The sequence below is a fragment of the Arachis duranensis genome, chromosome 1 (assembly GCF_000817695.3).
Source record: "Arachis duranensis cultivar V14167 chromosome 1, aradu.V14167.gnm2.J7QH, whole genome shotgun sequence".
Classification (NCBI taxonomy): domain Eukaryota; kingdom Viridiplantae; phylum Streptophyta; class Magnoliopsida; order Fabales; family Fabaceae; genus Arachis; species Arachis duranensis.
This window is the reverse complement of record NC_029772.3, coordinates 101,607,165-101,630,447: the sequence shown is the minus strand read 5'-3', so window position 1 is coordinate 101,630,447 and position 23,283 is coordinate 101,607,165. Positions and strand designations below refer to the sequence as shown.

General features: G+C 30.8%; 2 protein-coding genes across 2 annotated transcripts; one reads left to right on the top strand and one right to left on the bottom strand.

The window, feature by feature from the left end:
- Positions 1–3,197: 3,197 nt before the first annotated feature.
- Positions 3,198–7,168, bottom strand: LOC107471271 (glyoxylate/hydroxypyruvate reductase HPR3-like). The gene is made up of 3 exons (XM_052251952.1): positions 7,101–7,168; positions 4,456–4,582; positions 3,198–3,804 (listed from the first exon to the last, which is right to left on the bottom strand). The coding sequence occupies exons 1-3, from the start codon at positions 7,166–7,168 to the stop codon at positions 3,283–3,285; spliced, it is 717 nt and encodes a 238-aa protein (XP_052107912.1). The 3' UTR covers positions 3,198–3,282.
- A 1,859-nt stretch (positions 7,169–9,027) lies between these two features.
- Positions 9,028–16,203, top strand: LOC107471935 (palmitoyl-acyl carrier protein thioesterase, chloroplastic). Its single transcript, XM_021128140.2, has 8 exons — positions 9,028–9,125; positions 11,169–11,464; positions 11,576–11,709; positions 13,185–13,298; positions 13,416–13,590; positions 13,827–13,895; positions 14,453–14,657; positions 16,127–16,203. Exons 2-8 carry the CDS (start codon positions 11,177–11,179, stop codon positions 16,201–16,203), a joined length of 1,062 nt encoding a protein of 353 aa, XP_020983799.2. The 5' UTR covers positions 9,028–9,125; positions 11,169–11,176.
- The last annotated feature ends 7,080 nt before the right edge of the window (positions 16,204–23,283 follow it).

The following is a 23,283-nucleotide window of genomic DNA, read 5'->3' as shown; positions in this document are numbered from 1 at the left end:
TGCACACCCTATTAGGCCTAATCCAACAATAGCTGTCACTGTGAGAAAACTGCAGCCCCACAGACCACCATCAGCGTCCAACACCTTCTCTCCATAAAGGAGGTCCGCTGCACCCTATAAATAATTGTACGTATCTACGTACCATAATAATATATAGATATAGTTGCTTTGATTTCAATTTTTCGGAGGAAGAGTTGATTTCAATTTGCAGATTGGTGCCATAGATCACCTCAATAAGCTGGTTTCAATATGTATGTATATATATTCATTAGTGTTTATCCTATATTTTGATTATTAATTATGGAAATGAGTTTATTTCTTGGTCATAATGCTTATAATAAATAATTGACAAGTATTACTTGTGATTTCGTCTTATAGGTTCATTTTTTGTGATTTTCTTTTGATTATATATGGATTGCAGTTTATGCTAATGTTATTTTTAAAAAATATATGCGATGAATTCCTATTATATTGATGAGTACCGATGAGGCCAATGTTTGCAAAATTGCCTAATAATAATCCTGATTAATTTTCCTATTAACCCTGAACCACCTATCAAATTCACATGTATGGATTACTTTGGTGGTTAAAAGGAGAAAGCCTAAAGCTAACGTGTGGACCTTATTTTCATTGCAGTTATCTGTGAAAATTAGTAAAGCTAATTTTAGAAAATAAATAAATAAATAAATAATAACTAAATAAAATGAAAGGTAATAAACAATCCTAGTTTATAACCTTAGGATTTTTAATGGTTGAAAAAGAAAAGAATTATATACCTCTAATTGATGGATGGTTCATATTGAAGAGACTCACCTATAAATTGAGTTTTTCTTTAATTCATTTCAATCAAGTCATCCAGATAGAATAACATAAGATTTCTTTGAGTAGTTTTCTCCTATATTTGATAGAGAGAAGTGTGTTCTCCTTTTGTCAAGAGAGAGTGTTATTGTAGTCTCCTTGTGATAGAGAGAAGTTGTAATTCTCAAAGAAAATTATTCAATTATTTCCATATTTTATACAAATTTCTAATTTTTATTATCCAATTATTTTCATATTTTATACAAATTTTTAATTTTTCATCTCTATATTTTGCTGTGTCATTTGTCTGGTACCTAACAGTGGTATCAGAGCCAAAGGTTGCTGATTAAGATTTTTTTTTCCGCTGCGAGTTACCGTCTAAAAAAAAATGGCAGCAAAGTATGAAATTCCAAAATTCAGTGGGAGTAATTTTTTCATATGGAAATTGAAGATAAAAGCCATTATGAGAAAAGACAATTGCGTGACAGCAATTGAAGGTAGACCCACTGGAATTACAGATGAAAAATGGAAGGAGATGGACAACAATGCTGTTGCAAACTTACACTTGGCACTAGCTGACTCAGTTTTATCAAGTGTAGCAGAGAAAAAGACAGCAAAGGAAATTTGGGATGCTCTCACAAAATTATATGAAGTCAAGTCACTTCACAACAAGATATTCTTGAAGAGAAGACTTTATACTCTTCGAATGAGTGAGTCCACATCGGCAACGGATCACATCAACAATCTAAATACGCTATTTTCCCAACTCTCATCGTTGGAATATACCATAGCGGAAAATGAACGTGCAGAGCTCTTACTTCAAAGTCTACCAGATTCATATGATCAGCTAATCATTAACTTAACTAATAATGTTTTGACTGATTATCTTTCTTTTGATGACATGGCTGCTGCGGTTCTTGAAGAAGAATCTAGGCGCAAGAATAAGGAAGATAGATTAGAGAGCTCAAAACAAGCAGAGGCTTTGTTGATGACAAGCGGAAGATCAATGGAGCGTGGTTCCAGTGGGAGTCAAAGTAGACCAAAGTCACAAAGTAAGAAGCAGATCAAATGCTACAATTGTGGTAAAAGAGGGCACTTCAAGAAAGATTGTTGGAATAAGAAGAGTATAGAGAAGGTTACAGAAGGATCATGTTCTCAAGGATGTGTTGCGAGTACCTCTGATGATGGAGAAATCCTGTATGGCGAAGCAACAATTGGTTCTAAAGGCAGCAAACAGCTCACTGATGTTTGGATTGTTGATTCAGGAGCAACATGGCACATGACTCCTCATCGTGATTGGTTTTGTACATATGAACCTGTCTTAGAAGGATCTGTGTTTATGGGAAACGATCATGCCTTAGAAATTGTTGGAATAGGTACTGTCAAAATAAAAATGTTTGATGGTTCTATTCGTTCACTTCAAGGGGTAAGACACGTGAAAGGCTTGAAGAAGAATTTGTTGTCGATTGGGAAATTGGATGAACTTGGTTGTAAGACCCATATTGAAGGTGGGATCTTGAAAGTTGTTAAAGGAGCTCTTGTGGTAATAAAAGCAGAAAAGATTGCAGCAAATCTATATATGCTTGTGGGAGATACTTTGCAAGAAGCAGAGGCATCAGTTGCTTCAACAAGCCAAGAAGAAATGACGATGATATGGCATTGCAAACTAGGCCACATGTCAGAACGAGGTTTGAAGATTCTTGTAGAACGTAATCTCATTCCCGGGCTCAAATCGGTAAACTTACCATTTTGTAAGCACTGCGTTACAAGCAAACAACATAGATTAACGTTTGGTAGATCAACTGCTCGGAGCAAGCACATATTGGAGTTGATTCATTCTGATGTGTGGGAATCGCCGGAGATGTCCCTAGGAGGAGCAAAATATCTTGTATCATTTATTGATGATTACTCTAGGAGGCTATGGGTGTTCCCGATCAAGAAGAAGTCAGACGTGTTTGCGATATTCAAAGAGTTTAAAGCAAAGTTAGAACTTGAATCTGGAAAGAAGATCAAGTGTTTAAGGACAGATAATGGAGGAGAATATGTCGATGGCGATTTTCTAACATTTTGCAAGCAAGCAGGTATTCAACGACAATTCACAGTTGCATATACGCCTCAGCAAAATGGTGTAGCAGAGCGAATGAATAGGACTCTCCTAGAAAGAGCACGAGCTATGTTGCAAACTACAGGTTTAGCTAAGTCTTTTTGGGCAGAAGCTGTTAAAACTGCCTGTTATGTGATAAATCGGTCACCATCAACTGCAATTGGGTTAAAGACACCAATGGAGATGTGGCAAGGTAAGCCACCTAATTATTCTTCTTTACATATATTTGGTTGTCTATATCCTTTCTATTCTAAGGTGGGTACATAAGTGGAAATGATCAATCACCATGGTCAAATAGGGTTGACCAGTTGACATCATTGAACCAAGAAAGGCCTTATTTCAATTACAAAACCACAAAAGCAAACGTGGTCCTGAATTCTTCATGTTATTGGAGAAATAATAAGGGATTTACTTGAGAAGAAGGCATCTAAACTCTTTGCTACATGTTCACATGCATCCATGAAACAATCTAATGTGTAAGCAGCAGCATGTGGTGAAAGGACAACATTGTCCAATGCAAAAAGTTCCTCGGGAACATTAGGCTCATTCTCAAACACATCCAAACCAGCACCTCTTATTTCCCCTTTCATCAAACATTGTACCAATACCTTTTCATCAATTAGAGCTCCTCTTCCAACATTCACAATAATGCCATCCTTCCCCAATGCTAACATTACTTCCTTGTTGACTATGTACTTTGTCTGCTCAGTTAATGGACAACAAAGTATAAGAACATCACTGTTAGAGGCAAGATCAACCACATTGGAGTAGAAAGTGTACGAGACTGATGGATTCTTGTTCCTTGAATGGTACATGATTATGCAATCAAAGGCCTCTAGCCTTTTGGCAACTTCCCCACCAATTCTTCCCAATCCAATAATCCCAACTCTCTTGCCTCCTAGCTGAAACATAAAGTTGAAAACTTGTCATCAATCCATCAAGTTACATTTATTAAGTTTAGTGTAGAAAACAAAGGAGGATAACAACTTTGCATCAAAATGCAAATAGTTGCTAGTGAAACATACTGAACAAGAATAATGTTATTTAGAGATCCCCAAAAATGTTGCCACACTGGTCATATAATCTAAATTTCATTGACATTTTGGATAACAAAAAGTAAAAAAGAATTTTCAGAATTTCATTGCCACATGATTTTCTTTTTCTTTTATCTACACATGAGGATGTTGTGTGGCATAATTTACTAAGTACTTGCTATACTTGAAATGATCAGAGCAGCAGAGATTCCCATGAAATTTTGTTTTTCTAGGTTGATTAGTTAGTTAGCTACTTATTATATTATTTAAAATTTAAACATGTCCAAATGACATTTGTGTGCTATATAATTAGTTCTGGTAAGTGGTAACAATACTCCACTCAAATTTTGCTTTGTCATGTACGAAACCTATGTCCCCTCAAAATGGCAAATATTGTTTTTATGTGAAGTAAATAAAAATGATTAGATAATGTAACATATTTAACTAAATTACTCTTTGTAAATTCTTAATTATCAACTTCCAAAAAATGCACGAGTCTACCGCTCAACTGACAGTTACCTTTGATCCAGAAGGAGAAGCCAAGGGCTTACATGGACCCCAGTTTCTAGCGAAGCGGTCGCCGGCAGAGATCTTGAAGTGGACGTCGATGAGCAACGCGACGGCTATGTTGTGAAAATTAGTAAAGCTAATTTTAGAAAATAAATAAATAAATAAATAATAACTAAATAAAATGAAAGGTAATAAACAATCCTAGTTTATAACCTTAGGATTTTTAATGGTTGAAAAAGAAAAGAATTATATACCTCTAATTGATGGATGGTTCATATTGAAGAGACTCACCTATAAATTGAGTTTTTCTTTAATTCATTTCAATCAAGTCATCCAGATAGAATAACATAAGATTTCTTTGAGTAGTTTTCTCCTATATTTGATAGAGAGAAGTGTGTTCTCCTTTTGTCAAGAGAGAGTGTTATTGTAGTCTCCTTGTGATAGAGAGAAGTTGTAATTCTCAAAGAAAATTATTCAATTATTTTCATATTTTATACAAATTTTTAATTTTTCATCTCTATATTTTGCTGTGTCATTTGTCTGGTACCTAACACTATCTTGTTTCCTATAAAAAGCCTCTGTAATTCATCACAAATAATTAGGTCTAAATCTTGTGATTCTTTTACCATATTTTTCAGTTTAGCTGGTCAAAAATTAATTTGTCATGGACTAAAATTTTATTTAAGAATTTATTTTTGGCCAATAAATTACTACATACATAAAGTAGGATTTGAATCATTGATATTTATTTTATTAGGCTAATAAACTAACTATTAGACTAATCCAAATTAGTTTTTTATAATCATTTTTAGTTAAATAAAAAATATAGAATATAATCAAAATTAAAATTTATTTGCTGATGAATTTTGCAATAGTCATCTGTCAACGTCTTCATAGATTGAATCGTATTTGCAAATTCATTTACGGATATGATCCGATCACAAGATGATCAGATTGAATCCGATATGATTCGCATTCTAGTCAGATCAGATCGCAGATCTTATATCTGATCTATATCCGAAAATTTGATCCGAATATCTGTAGATCCACACTAAATTAATAATAAATAATAAGTAATATCTTTTATTTATGTTTTATTTTAATTAATAATTATTATTCATATATGTTATATTATTTTATTTTTGTTATTTAAGAAAAATTAATTTAATAATATTTTAGAAGTAAACAAGTATGTTTACAAGAGTGAAAAAATTTATTAGAGAAAAAAAATAGTTTTATTGACTTCTTTTAAAATAAGATTTTTAATATATTTATTATTTTGCAAATGTATATATCCGATATCCGATCGGATATGAGCATAAAAATATAAAGATCGATATTGGATTGATTCGATGAGTTTAGTGCGGATTAGATCGATATTTTAGCCATATTCGATCGGATTCATGAATACCTCTAGTCATCTAACTTTCTTAACCTTTAATTTTTAGCTTACATATATAACTTATTAATTTTAATATTTGTTAGAAATAAAGTTGTGAGAACCGAACCAATTAATAAACCAATAAAGATATTGATTCAAAGGTTTAATGGTTAACTATAGTTAAACCGTGATCGAACCGGTTTAATTAAATATTAAAATAAATATATTAAAATTTTTAACTTGGTGATCACTATCTCATTATTCCGTTTTCAAAATAAAAATTTTTTAACTAATTTTACTCAGCAACAAATCAATAACTAATAAATTAACTCAGAATCAGAATAAATACCAGAAGTTAGAACAATAATAGTCCAAAAGTCAGAACAATAACACAAAAATAACTCAAAATATTATATATAATAAACAATAATAGTCCAAAAGTTAGAACAAATACCAACAATCTAGCTCTCTTCACAACAATGAACAATGAAAAGAATTAACTCACATAACAAGCATATAACCCAGAAAAACAACGATTCGTGATCAACATATCCAGAAAAATAACAGCCAACTCCCAGAAATCAAACTGAAGAAGCACTGGAGGAGCTTAACGTTGACGACGTTGAAGAAGTGAGCAACGAAAAACGGAGAGGCAATGATGGACAGAGAAACCCTAATCCCTAAATCTATTTGGTCACTCGACAGTGATTGAGACGATCGTTCACCGCCGTTTATCGGATTTTTTTCCGCGACTGAGCTTCACCAATTCGAACTTTTCGTCTTGCCTATAACCTAGTTCAGTTCGATCAATACCCTTTCTTCTTCACTGTCTAGTCGCCACCTCCAGTCCCCCACACTCCTAGAAGAGTCAGAACAAATACCAACAATCCAGCTCTCTTCACAACAACCATGAACAATGAAAAAAATTAACTCACGAAACAGCATATAACCCTGAAAAACAACGATCCGCAATCAACTCCCAGAAATGAAACTGAAGAAGCACTGGAGAAGCTTACCGTTGACAACGAAGAGCAAGCAGCGAAAAATGGAGAGGCAACGATGGACAGAGAAACCCTAATCCTCAAATCTATTTGGTCACTCGACAGTGATCAAGGCGATTGTTCACCGCCGTTTATCGGATTTTTTTCCGCGACTGAGCGCCACCAATTCGAACCTTTCATCTCGCTTGTAACCTAGTTCAGTTTGATCAATACCCTTTCTTCTTCATTGTCCAATCTCCACCTCCAATCCGCCACACTCCCAAAAGGCCAACATTGTCCCGTTCTGCAGCAGCCACCAGCGTCTATTCTTCTTCAGACTCCGCCATCCTTTCTGCTTCATCGTGATCGTCTCCCTCATCTCCGACGGTACGTGCCCTTCCTCTCCCAGAGATTGAAGCTGCGAGTTCCTTTGTCCCCCACTACGTGAGCTCTATCGTCGTCTTCTGCTTTTCGTCGTCTTCTCATTCAGCGCAACTTTGGTGTGTTAGCAAGATTTTCAGGCTTTAGGGTTGGATTTTCGTGAGAGAGAGAGAGAGAAGGAAAAGGGGGGTGCTCTCTGCCCCTTTGGGCTTGTTTTTTTCCCAATTTTTTTAATCAAAACAGTAGAGTTTTGATTTAGCAAACCGGCATTTTAGAAAATTAGACTGGTTCATCCGGTTCACCGATTAACCAACAATTTAATTAATTTTTTACAAGTCAATTTTTATCATCAACCAAACCGGTAAAAAGGTCGGTTTCTGATTAACCGGTCGGTCCAATTCGATTTCCAAAACCTTAGTTAGAAATATAAAAATCTAAAATTCAATTTTTGTTATCCAAAAAAAAAATTAAAATAAGACAAAAATCTAATAATATCGTAACAGTATCCAATTTTGCGTCGTCTGTTTTGCTGCACATTCTTTTCAAGCCTACATAATTTAAGGAAATACTTATTATAAATAAGGTTAAGCAAATTACACAGCACATTTATTTTATAATATTTTGTTGGTTCCGGTGGCTGTTTTATTAAGCAAATCATATATTGGAATTCAAACTTTTCACCAAAATGAAAAGGTTAGATGCAGATAGGATTAAAAAATGTAAGGAACCTACCGCTTAGTGCTTCGCCTAGTCTGGTTTTTCATAAAACACGTGCAGGTCTAAACTTTTTTAAAAGTCTAAATTTGTTAGTAGTTTGTGTCCAAGATTACAAATTAATCTTAAATGATCAAGTGATCAAGTATCCTTTTTTTTTCTATTAATTTTTACCTATTTTAAAAATTTATATATTATTATAAGGACAATTCTAAGAAAAAAATTTTCTATACATATAGAAGACACGAGTAAGAAAATGAGATTATTATGATGACACAATTCTTTAATTATGAATTATATAATGTAATGTGTGACTTTATTGAAAGAGGATAAATTTTGTATTTATTACGAGAGTAGGACAGGTGAATAATGATGATTAATAGTCATTATTCTGTTAATAATGATAATTAAATTATGATTATTATAATATTATGTTAATATAATGAACCGAAATTTTATATATGTTAGTACCAATATGAGTTTGTTCGAAGTAGAGGAGGTTGAAATTTGGATCATGGCACGGACATTCAGAAATATAAGATTGACATATATTCGCTATTGTTAAATCCTTCTACCTAAACTTTAGGATTCACATATGCTTTTGATTTTTAGATTTAAATTATTGATTTATTTTTTAATTATTTATTTATTTATTATTATTATTATTTTAAACAATTAATATAACATTATTAGTAAATAGAAAATTTTAAAATATAAACTATAATCAGACTTACTATTTAATTTATTACTGTCTCACAATTCGTATTTTAAATGATCTGATTTTATATTGACAATAATAATTTAAATCAATTTAATAAAAATAGATATTGTCGTGTTATTGTAATGGTATGTTTCTAATTCTTTTTCTTTCTTTACATATTACAACATGTGATGTGTACTAATTTAAAAAAACCAATGGAATTCAGTTGTTTCCGTGTACCTTGTTTCTCAAATTATATGAGTCAAGAAATTTACTGATATTTATTTTTTTATTTAATTTGTCTTTGTAGGAGCAATTTAAAATAGATGAGGTGTCTTTTTGAAATCTTAACACTTTTCCTTTGAGATTAATAAGCATTATAAAACTAAGTTTATATACCCGATTGACAGTCTTCAAGCTTCGTGAGTTCCATTTCAGAGAAATGGCTCCAGACAAGGTGCATGTCATGAGAAAAAGTCCGGTTTCGGGTATATATACGTCTTGAGAGGATACTAAGGTTCAGGTAGAAAGATTCAAGAATAACGAATATATGTTAATTCTATATTTTTGTATGTCTGTTTCATGACTCAAATTGTTAACTTCTTTCACTTTAAGCCTAACCCATATTGATAATAACATATATAAAACTTGGCTCACAAAACAAAAACCTAAACCATTAGTTACATGCTCATTATATTATCACTGTTCATCTATTCAAACTCCGCAATAAACAGACTTTGTTCACTTTTAATAAAGTCAAATATCACATTATACAACTCATAATTAGAGAATCGTGCCACCATAACAGTCTCGTCTCCTTATACGTGTCTTTACATGTATAGAAAGAAACAGTCTCATCTTCTTATACCTGTCTTTATATGTATAGAAGGAATCTTCTTTTTACACTATAGAATTGTCAGTTTATAAATGTTGAATTTGATATATTGTATATAAGTAGATAAATAAATAATTTTTAATTTTTTAAAAAATTGTATAATATTTTAAATGCAAGGTTTACTATGCCAAATTCAATAATATGTCAGATTTAATATTTAAAAAAAATTATAATAAATTGTAAATCAAACCAATTAATTATATTACAGACCTAATTTGTTAAACAAAAATGTTTATCTTCATCCGGCATGTTTATACTCCTAGATGTGGGTCGTCAATCGTCATCATATATATTTCCATTTCATGTGGGAAAACAAATCTTAGCGTTGTATCTTTTGGTTTAGTTTAAATCTTTGTGACCGAATTGTACATATAATCCAAGATCATTATTAAAAGAATGTGTTACTCCATGAGAAGCTAAGTTTGAACTCTAGGAAGCTACCAACATGTAAGATTCCCCACTCTTAATAATTTTATAACAGATCAGATTCATCATATATAGTATAGTAGATAGTAGATAGATACATATTACTTTCTTCGCTCTTCAATTTTCTTCTTCTTTTTAGTATTATTCTTATTATAAAATTGATTAATCTTAGCTAGCCTAAACTAACAGAGGCCTTTGAAAGAAGTAGAAAGTCTTTTAAGTTTGTTTCATGATTTCTTTTTATTCAGTTTTCTTTTTTAATAAAATGAGACTTAAACTAACTTGAGAAGGCGGGTACAGAAAAGAAATACCCTATTAAAATTTTTCCAGAGATTTAATGACAATCATCTGTTTGACTATCTCAAATAAATGCAGCAATTAATAACTCCAATAAGAAAATTTCAGTAACTAATTATTTTTTGTCAATACATAGCTAACAGTTTAATTACTTTCACCTTTTTCTTTTTAAAGAAAATAGTATTTTTAATTATTTTTTGGGTAATGCTAGGTAGACAAAAAAAAATAGCCAGAACTTGTCTTATTTAACATTCATTAATTGTCGCAATAATTAATAAATGTTAAATAAGGCAAGTTATGACTGTTTTTGACTGATTTTCTTTAGTTACCAAATTTTTATATTACTTACATAATGAATACAAATTAAAACGTTAACCTTATAAAATTCCACCAAAAATAATTCCCCTTATTAGCCAAAACGATGTTTTATTCGGCGCCTATTCCCATACAAAATAAAAGTATATAGAGAATAAAAAAAATAAAAATAAATGATAAGATATATGTTTTTTTGGTTTAAATAAAATATGATTTTATTATTAAATATGTCTAATGTATATATTTATTCTCTCTATATTATTTGCAGACTCGTCTACACTGTATTTGTAAAATTGGTCTTAAATTTCATTCATTCTTGCACGGAAAAGGCATTCCAGAAATAAAATAACCACGCATGCATCCTATATAATAAGGAGGGTAACAATGTAGAATGCAGTACAAGAAAGAAATCTTATGAAATTATTCTTATAATTGCATTCTTCAATTTTAGAGGTCTCAAGTATGTATTATATATTATAGTATATATTATATTTAATTTGTTACATAATGCTTTAGATTTTGAGTTTGTCTACTATATATTTCTGTGTCTTTCATTGTTTATGATATATATTACTCTTTTTATTTTAAATTTGTCTAACAAACATGCTTTAATAATAATAGATTTGTTTGCAGAATTAATTATGGTAACGCTGGGTACTTCGTCTACATTATGTTCTTTTATTGGTGTCATGCTACCACAACAAATAAATTTTGGCTACCGAGGAAAGCAAGAAGTGAAACATGCTCGTTGTGGTGGCTTCCAAATTAAGGCAAATGTTAAAACCCCAAACAAGGATGATAATTCTTTGAGAGTTACCACATCTTCTACTCTGGATGATTTTGTGTTCCGTCAAAATTTCACTATTAAATCGTATGAAGTTGGTGCTAACGAAAAGGCATCTATTGAGACTTTGATGAACTATTTTCAGGTTTGAATTTTTACCTCTGGCTCTATGTAGTTATGATTAGTTTTCTTTATATATATATATATAGTGGTGCTATTCGTTTCATCTTCTTGATTATTATTTGTTGTTTAACAGGACTCTGCAATTAATCACTTTAAGACATTTGGAATTCATCGCGGTGGCTTTGGTTCCACAGAAGAAATGATTAAAAGGAACTTAATATGGGTATTTACTCATATGCGAATAGAGACTTACCGTTATCCTGTATGGTAATTAACTTACTTTTAAATATAGTGTCCTTATAATGAATTATTATTATTATTATTATTATTATTATTATTATTATTATTATTATTATTATTATTGGATTTACCGAAAGCTTATGCATGTAACTTGTTTCATAGAATTGGTTTAATAGCTTTAGAGTTTAGAGACTGTAGTACAGTAATCTTACTACCAATGTGATAACTATTACTTTGGACAAGATTTTACAATACATATTTGTTCTCAAGATACTTAAAATTGGTGAGATTTAGACCTAAATGTGAGGTTTAAACATTTTTTTTGTTAAGATGCTCAAACATTTTTTTCGACGAAGTGATGTTGTTCGAATTTTTTGGAGAAGCTGAAAATACAAAAATTTCAATACTTAAGTTAGTAAATATTTTAGATAATTTTGTATAAATTGAAATTGATCAATAGCTAAATTTGATAAAATATTTATATAATAAAAATAGTAAATTATCTTTTTATAACTTATCTAACTATCATAATAAGTGATTATTACTTATTCATTTTTTTATTTATGAGTTGTTAAAATCTCATATTTAAATATATGAATATATTTGTAAATGTAGTTAAAATTCTGCCAATCGATTCGTAGAAGAGAGGTCGGGTGTGCAAAAAAAAAAGTGATTTTGAATCCCCCTTAGTTATTTTTTATCTAACTTTGAGTTATGAACAAAGATATAAACAATATTTATAATAATAAATACATTAATTTTGTCAAATTGAAATTAAATTTATTAATGTAAATGGATGATCTACTCATTTTATTTTAAGAACAAATATTTAAATTAAGTTTTAAAGAACTTTAAATTAAACAAATTGTTTTTTAGTAACTTTTTATTTTTTAAAAGCTTTTGAAAATTACTCATAACTGATTCTTCTAACATTTTGAAGGAGATTTATTTTTCTTTTAATGATATTTTTTAAACGTAAATGTTCTTATAATAAAATTTATCAGAAACTAATTTAAACATACATATTAAAAAATTGATTGAAAATAACAAAATAATCAATCTATTGATAAAAATAATTTTTAAAAATTTTTAAATAATAAAAATTTATTAATATTTACTCTTATTTTAATGTCACTTCTCATTAACTGTAGTTTTGCCTAGCTAGTTACAGAAAACTACTCGTTTCTTATTTAACATAAATAAAATAGTATGATATAACTAATAAAATTTTTTTATTAATATTTAAATTTTAAAATTTTAATTAACATAAAAATAAAATATTAACTAATATTAATAAAAAAATATTGAGCAATGCTAGGGGTCAGCAACATTTGTGATTGGTAGCTATCAACTAACCATCAATGATGATTTGATAGTGTAAAATTGGTGTGAGATTTCATCCAATGGTTCATCTTTCTCTGCTGGTTACATGCTGGCTAAAAAGCAATAAAATTGCTGCCCCTACACTTTTCCAAAAATATTTTCTCATAAATTTGTTACAGCGATGAAGTTGTTCAAGTGGAAGCTTGGATGTCCGTAGCTGGAAAAAATGCTGTGCGTTGGAATTGGCTTTTGCGAGATTCCAAAACATATCAAGTCTTAAGTAAAGCGTCCAGGTGGACATCTATCAATTATTGCTAATTAATTTGTATATAATCAATATATTTTTAATTTGTTAGCAACATTTTAATAACCGATTCATTTTTAATTATTTTGATAAATCTCTATAACAGTGGTTGTGTCATGATGAACAAACTGACGAGAAAATTATCAAAAATACCGGAAGAAGCTAGAAGGGAGTTTGAGTCCTATTTTGTAAATTCCTCTCGGATGATTCCTGAAGATGATATAAAAAACATACCCAAACTCAATGTCATTACAGCAGATTATATTTGTACCGATTTAAAAGTATGTAGTCTTTTCTTTTAAGTTATTTTCTATATATTAATTTTTGAGAAATATTAAAAATTAATACTTGTTATTATATTAAAATTTAAAATTTAACTTTTTATATTTAAATAAAATCAATCAAATTTTTATTAAAAAATAATAAATTTTGTTAGTTACGTAAAATTAATCTTGATTATTTTTTTATTTTTATAGAATAACTAATTAATACCTTTATTATATTAATTAATTTTTAGCCAAGATGGAATGATCTAGATATAAATCTTCATGTCAGCAATGTGAAGTACATTGGTTGGGTTCTGGAGGTAATTTTTTCTCCTCTATCATCCACATATTTCTTATTGGTGCCTGAACTTTTTCCATATAACAAGTTTCTTTTTGTACATGTGCATTATTAGGGTAGCATGGATAGTGAGTTTAGCAAAGTATTCTCCTATTTCAGTATTTTACACATAAATACTCCTCATTTTCTTAATAATCAAGTTGTTTAATTGCAAGTTTAACAAGAAGAAAAATCACGCTGACTTTTTGTTATTATTTTTTTCCTGTGTTTAAGAGATATTAGACACATGATGACTCTATTTGCAAAAGTATCAACTGATTTTACATAGAGATTTAGCTTATTTGACATTTGGTATCCTTGTGTTCTGTAAAATTTTGTATTAACTTAGTACGAATATAAAAAAAATGTAATCCCATAATAATAATAATAATAATAATAATAATAATAAAATAATATAATTTAGTTCTCAGTATTTAGTTATATAATATACCTGGTCATACTTTCTTATTAATTGATTCTTTATTGGTGATAAGAAGAGCTGAAATGTTTTGATGGCTTTTGGTTTGGATGGTGTTGTAGAGTGTTCCGGAATCAATATTGACGAATCATGAGTTGTGTGGCATGAGTTTGGAATACAAGAGGGAGTGTGGTAGAGATAGTAAGCTTCACTCTCTAACTGCAATTTGTGGCGCCAATAATAACAATGTTGAGTTTTATCATTTGCTTCAACTTGAAGATCGTGGTGTTGAGATTTTAAGGGGAAGGACTAAGTGGAGACCAAAACTTTAACATTATTGCATATAATATTCATGTTTTAGACGAGACCCAACTCCAGTCTTAACAATATATTTGAAATTTTTCTAATAGATAAGTAGCAAAATAATTACTAAAACATGCATTATCCCTGGATTAATGTATATTTAATTTCAGTCATTGTAAATTTCAATATTTCGTAAGCATGTTTTTTACATAAATTATTTGGACTCATTTATCTTATATGGAAATCAAAATATATATATAGTAATTAATCAAAATGAACATTAACCTGTAATCATTCCTTAGCATATATACCAGCTGACCTTTAGTCTATTAACACATATATATTGAAATGCATGACATGAGAAGATTAACTTTGCTTTTCTTTGTATCTAACAGAAACCCCATTGGAAAAGATGGTAACCTTAACTTATTTTCGCCAATTTGAATTTAGATACGTAATAGATTCTAATATTTTAGCTAAGTTGTATCGGTCAAACCGAAAACAAATCAAACCAGACACTAAGGGGAGGACATCAAGCCGCGCGTCTACGGTGGAGTCGCGGGGTCCACACGATGCACTCCCCCAGTCCACCAACTAGCTAGCATTCCTCTCAAACTTCTAAAAATTGAAAATGGGTTTATTGATTGATTCTGTTGATTTTTAGAATTATTCTATAAAAAATTGAAGAAAAATCGGTCAAATAAAAAATAAATCAATAAATCGGCTTAATTGTCCTAATTTTTTAAAGATTCGGTTCGGGCTTCAGCATTAAAACGACGCTATTTTGATCTTAGAAAAAAGAAAGAAAGAAAGAAAACCCAAATGGATAGAAAGGTCATAAGCACTGAAGCAAAACACTTCCTGACCTCCCTCTTCCATTTCTCACCCTAAAATCGTCCAACCCTAATTTTTTGTAAAACCCTATCAGAGCAAACAGCAAAGTCACGCTTCTACTATCATCCCCTACCACTATCGGCACTGGCGGTGACAACCAGCGGTTGCATTCTCGTCACTCGAAGGTCTGCTCTTCTTCTTGCGTCACTGTCTCTGTCCTAGTCGTCGTCGGCCGTCTCTGTCCTCGTTGTCATCTCTATCCTCGTCGTCGCACATCTTTCTTTGAGCCATCTCTTTCTCTCTTTGTTGAGCTCACTGCAAAAGTGCGAAGTGCGATTGTGGGAACATACCTCTGCCGTCGTGGACTCGCTACCATTGTAGACTCTTCGCCTTCTCTTTGTCGCTGTGAGTTCTTCAATCTTCAGTAATTCAGTTTTTTTTATTAATTATAATTATTCTGAATTGCTGTATTTTACTATTTTTGATTCTGAATTTTGGTTTTTTTTAAAGTCAGAAAATTCCATTCATATAATGAAAGAAGCATATAAGTGTCTATATATGGGACAAAACAAAAAGATGGAAAAATCCCAACGCTCTACTATAGAGGTAACATCATATAATAATCTAATAAGAAAAATAAAAGAAAGTAAAGTGCTCATCAATTAGGAATTGGGGATTGTTGAAGCTCCTTCTGCAACTTCAAAACCAACGCCATTATCTCTTCCACACCAGTTGATACATTATCAAAGATAAATTTGTTTCTAGCCTTCTATAAGGACTAGCTCAGAATCGTCATAGTCACCATTTGGGAGGAGCTATTGGATTGGGTATGCAAGACCCCATCCTCGTGTTCTACTCAACATAGAAATCAAAGTATTTGGTGCCCCCCTCTAGTAGCCGGTAAGCCCATTTTTGACCAATCTCCATTGATTTCTCACAATGAAAGAAGCAATGGTTGATTGTTTCTGGGAATTATAAGCATCTTTGGTAGGTGGGTTAAACTGACGGGGTGCAATGATGAAGCTTTTGCATCATTGGAAGCTTTTCATGGAAACTCCTCTAGAGAAAAATCTTAAGTTTTGTTGGGATTTTTAGTTTCCATAGTTCTCGTCACAACTTTCGTTATCTCATAATCTCTGGACAAAAATTTACGAGAAGATGCGAGAACCCATAAACAACATGGTGGTACTCAGTACTCACTTCATACAAACTACTTTTATTAAGGGTTCAACAAATTTTATCTTCTCCACCCCCAATTGTTGTTGATAGCACACATTGACTAGTGCCCTCAGAAGAAATGCATCTAATTAGAGTTTGATTCTACAGTACATTAGAAAGAATTAAGTCCTTAACCATCAATAGTGGTTGATTTTGCAGATTAGAAGCTTCAGATGGAGGGATAACCGAAGAATGTGGAGGAGCAAGTCATAGATTGCTGAAGATTTGGATACTGGACCCTACACCAACTCGCCAAACCAGCCCTTTTTCAACAACCTTGCACCCTTCCAATATGCTACGTCACTCTCAAGAAGGTACTGCTTTGACCTCTCATTCATTATAGAACTGTATCAAAAATATTTATCTTTAAGGAGTCTAAATAGGAGCAAGATGTTGAAAACTAAACTGGTCATTGAACCACTCTAGTTACTGGTTCACTAATTCGTTGGTTCAATCAATTCTACCGTAATTCAACCGAAATACCTGTTTTATAATAAAATAATAAATAAAATATAAATAAACACATTAGAACATAATTATAATTTATATATAAATAACTGAAGGATAGGACAATGCTAATACAAATTAGAATTCTTGCACTAAAAGACCTTTTCGAACCCACACATTCAACACATTATTAAAAAAAGCACATATCTTGCATTAAATTAAACAAACGTTTCAATTTGTCTTGATATAAATTCACTTTATTCTAAGAATACATAAGTCAAGCACTTCAATAAAACAAATATTGAAGCATGAAACAGAGTTAGAGCTCATTTGCTTTCCATTTATAAGCAGTAACATATATTATGATAAAATCTTCACAATGAAGTTCTTCAAGAACATAAAAATTTCAATAAAAGAAACATAAACTAAATAAACCATTTTACAAAATTAGCATAAACTCACAAGCATTGATTTAATAGAATGATCACATAGATAAAACCTGCTGCACCTCAAATTCACTACAGACAACAAAAACAATAAAATTAAGGAAAAATCAAAACATTGCATTGAAGCATGATAAAAAATTGACATAGTCAAATTATAGAGTGCTAAAACAGAATCAAAACAAAATTAAAGACAATAGAATCACATAATATCAGAATCAAAATTTAAGAATATCATTAACAATCACAGATTAAGAATCCTAAAAAAAATAACTTCAAGAGCACAAAGGTGAGGGAGCAACAGCAAGGTTCACAGATTAACCAACAACAATTATTTAAAATTATTCAACAATTATTCAACAGCAAGGTTCACAGATTAATTAACAACAATTGTTCAACCTAGTAACAAGTTTACAGATTAACTAACAACAATTATTCAACAATTATTGTTAAGAAAATTAATATCTAGAAGCTAGAACAGAGCATAGCAGATCAGCAGACTGAGCAAGAGGGAGACAAGGGCATGACTGAAGGGCTAACCAGTGGAACAGAGCTGGCGCCGATGACAGTAGAACAGAGCTACGCGACAAAGGCAGGAGGTGAGACCGGCAACGGTGGTTTCGAAGCTCAAACGGTAGCTGCACGATAGAGAGGAAGGAAGTCGCAATGGTGGTTTGAAGCTCGAAGTTGCGACGATGGCGAGAGCAGGCCGATGGCTGGACGGAAGTGAGGGAGTGAGCTCAACGACGATGAAATGAAGGATAAGCTCGAGGATGGGAGGGAGTGCTGCACGTTTTGGCTTTACCGTTGTGGTGTGAATTACTGAGTTAGGGTTGGGTAATAGTTAGGGTTCCTCAATCCAAATGGCGCCATTTTTGCAAAAATTAAGAAAACTAGCAGGGTCTCAATTCGGTTCGACCGAGCGGTCCTGGTCGGTTCGACGGTTGATGCCGGTTTCTCAAACTTTCGGTTTTGATATTTGTCCCAACCGTTTTTCCATCGGTTCGCAGTTCGACCGGTTTAACCGGTCTATTCGAACCAATTTTCAGAACCTTGGATAGGAGTGATTGTGGTTGAGAGACAACTTTTCATCATTGTTTTGCTAATAGCGCCAAATCCTGAGCCCCTAAGTCCTTAAAACCAAGGTAGACAAAATCACGTGTTGAGTTGTGGAAACACACGATTTTGCATTTTTGCATCTTCTTCCCATGCCGATTATGCTTTTCGAGTTGAACCAAGGTGCTTCGTGCAGAATCCCCGTTCAAAAACGTATAACTGCCGGAATCGCGCTTCTACGGTGATGTTATTCTAGATTGAAGAAGCTCTTTTCTTAGCCCTGACTGTAGCCCAATCCAACCCAAAGGCCTAATCTAAATAGAAGAACATGGAAGATGGAACCCTAGTGGTAAATTGCCTAAATCTCTCAACCTCTCTCACTTTTACAATTTATCTCCATGGCCAAAATTTTCAAATTTTCACCTCTTTCAAGTCTCAATCTCTGACTCTCTCTGACTCTATCCTTCTGAATTTGAATTTCATGCGGCCAAAATCTCCAATTTGGAGCGGCGCTATAAGGCAGGCCGCCGGTGCTGTTGAATTGAATTGGTGGTGGCTGGACAACATAAACTTTGCGAGTGTGACTGTGCAAGATTCTCTGCCTCTCTGTCTCTGGTTTTCTGGCTCTGCGACTACAACTCTACAAGTTTTTGTACCTCTCTAGCTCTCTAACTTCTGCAATCATGTGACTGGCTGACTGCATCTCTGCCTCTCTAGTCTCTGATTTGCTGCTGCTCTTCTCCTCTCATTCGCTGCTAGTTCAGGAAAGGTAAGACCTCCCCTTTGTCTTTTTCAATGTTCAAGATCTTGTACTTGTACTATATTATTTTTTTCTTTGTTTTGTTCTAAATATGCTTATGATATTGATTATTCTATTGAAGTGTTGAAATTAATTTATAAATACAAATGTTTTATACTTGTTTTGTTCTGAATTTTTATTCTGAGTTATTAATTTGTATGATTGAATATTTTTTATTGTACTGAACTGAATTTTTTAGTTGAATTTTGTTAAACTGTATTTTATTTTGAATTAATTAAAATGAATGATGAAATTTTTATTATTGTTGAATTTTTGTTATAATTGAATGTTGTTTCGGTTTAAAAAAAAGGAACTGAAAGAAAAAAAAAATTAGTGTATTTGGCCAACACATTTTGGAAGTTGAAACTCGAGATGCCTTGGTTGCTAACTTACTACGGTAGCTGCTGGTTCCACTTTGAAAATATTAGTTGATTAATTCCCTTGAAGAAATGTGCATGGTTGGCATTCTTTGTAACATAAACTTAGATGATCAAAAAAGAAAGATGGGTTTGAATTGGGTTCAATAATATTATATAAAAGTAGCTTTTAGAATGAGGCATTAGGATTTTGCTTAGTTGAAAAACAGAGTTGACACTAGTTTGTGTATCCCACATTTTCTTGTAATATTTTTTAGTTAATTAGTTAATTAGTTGTTCATTCTAATAGTTTAGTTGGTTTATTTGTTACTTGAATTTATTTTAGTGTCGTATAAACTTGTGAACTATGAATTTTGTGTTTTAATTTGTAAGTTGAGTTGTGAATTTGTGTTATGAGTTATATCTTTTAACTTGTTTCGATATATAATAGTTATAGTCCTATAAAAAATTTAGTTTATTTTAAAATTTATTTTATTATATGTAAAATTAATTTTTACTATCAATTTTTTTTATAATTTTTATATTTTACGAGTTATGTTTACGTTCCATCTTATAATTCAGCGAATTATAATTCTGAACTAATTTAGCGAGTCGAGATAAAAACTACAAATTTACTATATTATTTAAAATCAAGTCCACCTTTTAATTTCGGTCTCACAACAAAAACATGGTAATGAATAAGTAAATTTCCTTTTTTAATAAATTATTACAATTCAAAAATAATAATGAGTATAAAATAAAAATAAAATAAAAAATACTTATTATAAAGTGAATGACATATAATTTTATATAATTATTGTAGAGAAAAGTTCTACATCCATGTAAAAAATACATGGATGTTATCCAAGTCGTCGTCGTCTTCTTTTTCTTCGCTTGCGTTATAGGCTTCGTCGTTCTCCTCTGCTCGTGTTTTCCTTCTTCTTCTTCTTCTTCTTCTTCTTCTTCTTCTTCTTCTTCTTCTTCTTCTTCTTCTTCTTCTTCTTCTTCTTTTCTATTCGCGTTCTTCGTTATGGATCTGGATTGACTTCAACCTAATTAGCTTCGTCATTCTTCTTCTTCTTTGTTTTTTTATTCGATCTGGACTTCTGAATTGAAACAATGAATGAATTAACTTCAAATTAGTTGAATGGGGTTGTTACGTTGAGACAGCTAGGAAATGATTGTTGCATGCTATCAAAATAATCTTAAACACTGAACAAAGTAAAAAGAGGCCACCGAACCGAACAACATTCATCTGGTGAATCAAAATCACAAAGGCCATCGAACGAACAATGTTCATGTGGTGAATAAATGGTGATCAACTTTCAATCAACAAGAATAGTATTTCTCCTCCTCTACCTCCTCCTCCTTCTTCTTTCAAATTCACGCACGCAGGTTCTTCTTCTGCTTGGTTAAGTGGAGTTGCTCATTTTGATTCACTTGATTATTATTATGTTCAGTTGAGTCCTTGTGCATGCAAAAATATTTTTCTTACTGATTGAATGCTTATCACGTTTATTTAGCACATGATTGGTGTTCGGTCTAGTGGTGTTGACCATTTCGGTTCACCTGATAATACTCGGTGAACAAAACATAATCCATTATATGAAATCAAATTCGAAACACCTATGTTTACAATTTAGATATTATTAATTCAATTCAGATTCAGAACACCTGCGTCCATTCAATTCAATTCAATTTAATTTAACAATTGCATTCCATTCAATTCGATTAAAAAAATAATCTATTAGCAAAATGTTGATGTTGTTGGTGATGACGATAACGAAAGAGGAGAAAAAGAAGAAAAAGAGAAGGAGGAGGAGGAGAAGCAAAAAAGAATCTGTATACGAAGAAGGAGAAGGAGGAGGAGGAAGAGGGGAGGTATACGTAAATTTAAAAGAAGAAGAAAAAGAAGAAGATAAAGCGTGTGTTTTCACTTGTCATTAATGCGCATGACTCTATTTTGGGCTTGGGCAACTTAGTTACATAGTTACATGGATGTGTAGTGCGCCCCATTATTGTAAACAAATTAATTTGTTCAACTAATGATCTAACTGTTGAACTAGTGATTTAATGACTTAATATTTTAATCAGATTCATTACCGATTCGATTCTAATAACTATGATTTCACTAGTTAATTTTACCTTTATATAAGAGTAAATTTATCTATTTATTTTGTTTATAAACTTAGTTAAAATGTGCTTTAAAGTTACCATATAGAAAAAGAATTTATTAAAAATATACATATTATGTTATCAAAAATATTAAAGAATATTAATTATGTCAAATTTTATATACTGATTTTTTTTAATTAAATTAACATCAATATAATAAAAGAGATTAATCACTTAATCTACTTGTATATTAAATAAATTTATTTTTTCAATAAATATATAATTTTTTGTAATTAAATTATACATAAATATATGAGAAATTCTATGGTACTCACCAAAAAAATTAACATAACATACATGTCAATTATTGAGGATTTCAGAGGCCAATTTTTTTAAATGAAAAAAAAATATTAAAATAAAATAGTCTCAAGTATCAAATCAAGTCAGTGAGAGTCAGAGAGAGAGAGAGAGAAGCTAACTATTAAATCCATTCACATAATTTTCAATGAGAAAAAGTAATTATTTATTAAATTATTTTAATAAATTCATCATATAATCTAATTTTTAATGCATTTTAAATTTTTAGTTAAACAATAGTTTATCATAATAATAAAATTTTTGAAAAATTAGTATTTTATTTGTCGAAATGTATTCTTTTTGAAATTGATCCAAAATAAATTGTAAACATCATCTTTTTAATTATTCAATAGTCTATGGTAAGAGCTAAATAAATATATAGATATCTTATTTATATTTTAAATAAAATTAACTAAAAATTTTTAATACATATTTTGTTTACATTCTAAGTATGGCACAAAAAAAATGTAATTCTATGAAAAATTAATATTTGATTATAAGTTGTTGATCTTTGCATAAATTTTTTAGTATTGTTATTTGTATAAATGTAATGAGTCTATATTTTATTTTTTATTATGAAAAATAATTAAACTTAAATACTTGATTAATTACTATCAATTTTAATATAAAAGATTTAAGAATTGATATTTTAATTCATAAAATATATAAATTAATTTTATATTCATTAAAATTAAATTTGATAAAATTATTGAAATGATTTAATAAACAATTTTATTAAATAGTTTTTAATTTTACTAAATTAACATAATTTTAATAAATAATAATTTATTTCTTTTTTATTCACGATGGTGCTAGGATGCAGCAATCCCAAAATGACTAAAAATCTTGCAGGACGTGAAATATGTCTCGGTACCTTTCTTTAGGATTTGAGTACATTTACTTTAATTTAATCTTTATTTTTCTTTTTATTTTAAAATAAATATGCCTCTAATTTTCATTAATTGATACGTAAGATCAATATACTAAGCTTATTTTTCTGGTAAGCACTATAGAATTTTTCTATA

What these genes read in the sequence shown, in the direction of transcription:
- LOC107471271 (XM_052251952.1), bottom strand. Translation starts at nt 7,168, where the DNA reads ATGAAGCAGAAAGGATGGCGGAGTCTGAAGAAGAATAGACGCTGGTGG. An exon ending in CTGCTGCAGAACGGGACAAT is followed by an intron (nt 4,583 to 7,100) that starts GTTGGCCTTTTG and finishes TTCTAAAATTAG; the next exon opens with CTTTACTAATTTTCACAACA. An exon ending in CTTCTCCTTCTGGATCAAAG is followed by an intron (nt 3,805 to 4,455) that starts GTAACTGTCAGT and finishes TTTATGTTTCAG; the next exon opens with CTAGGAGGCAAGAGAGTTGG.
- LOC107471935 (XM_021128140.2), top strand. Translation starts at nt 11,177, where the DNA reads ATGGTAACGCTGGGTACTTCGTCTACATTATGTTCTTTTATTGGTGTC. An exon ending in CTTTGATGAACTATTTTCAG is followed by an intron (nt 11,465 to 11,575) that starts GTTTGAATTTTT and finishes GTTGTTTAACAG; the next exon opens with GACTCTGCAATTAATCACTT. An exon ending in ATATTTGTACCGATTTAAAA is followed by an intron (nt 13,591 to 13,826) that starts GTATGTAGTCTT and finishes ATTAATTTTTAG; the next exon opens with CCAAGATGGAATGATCTAGA.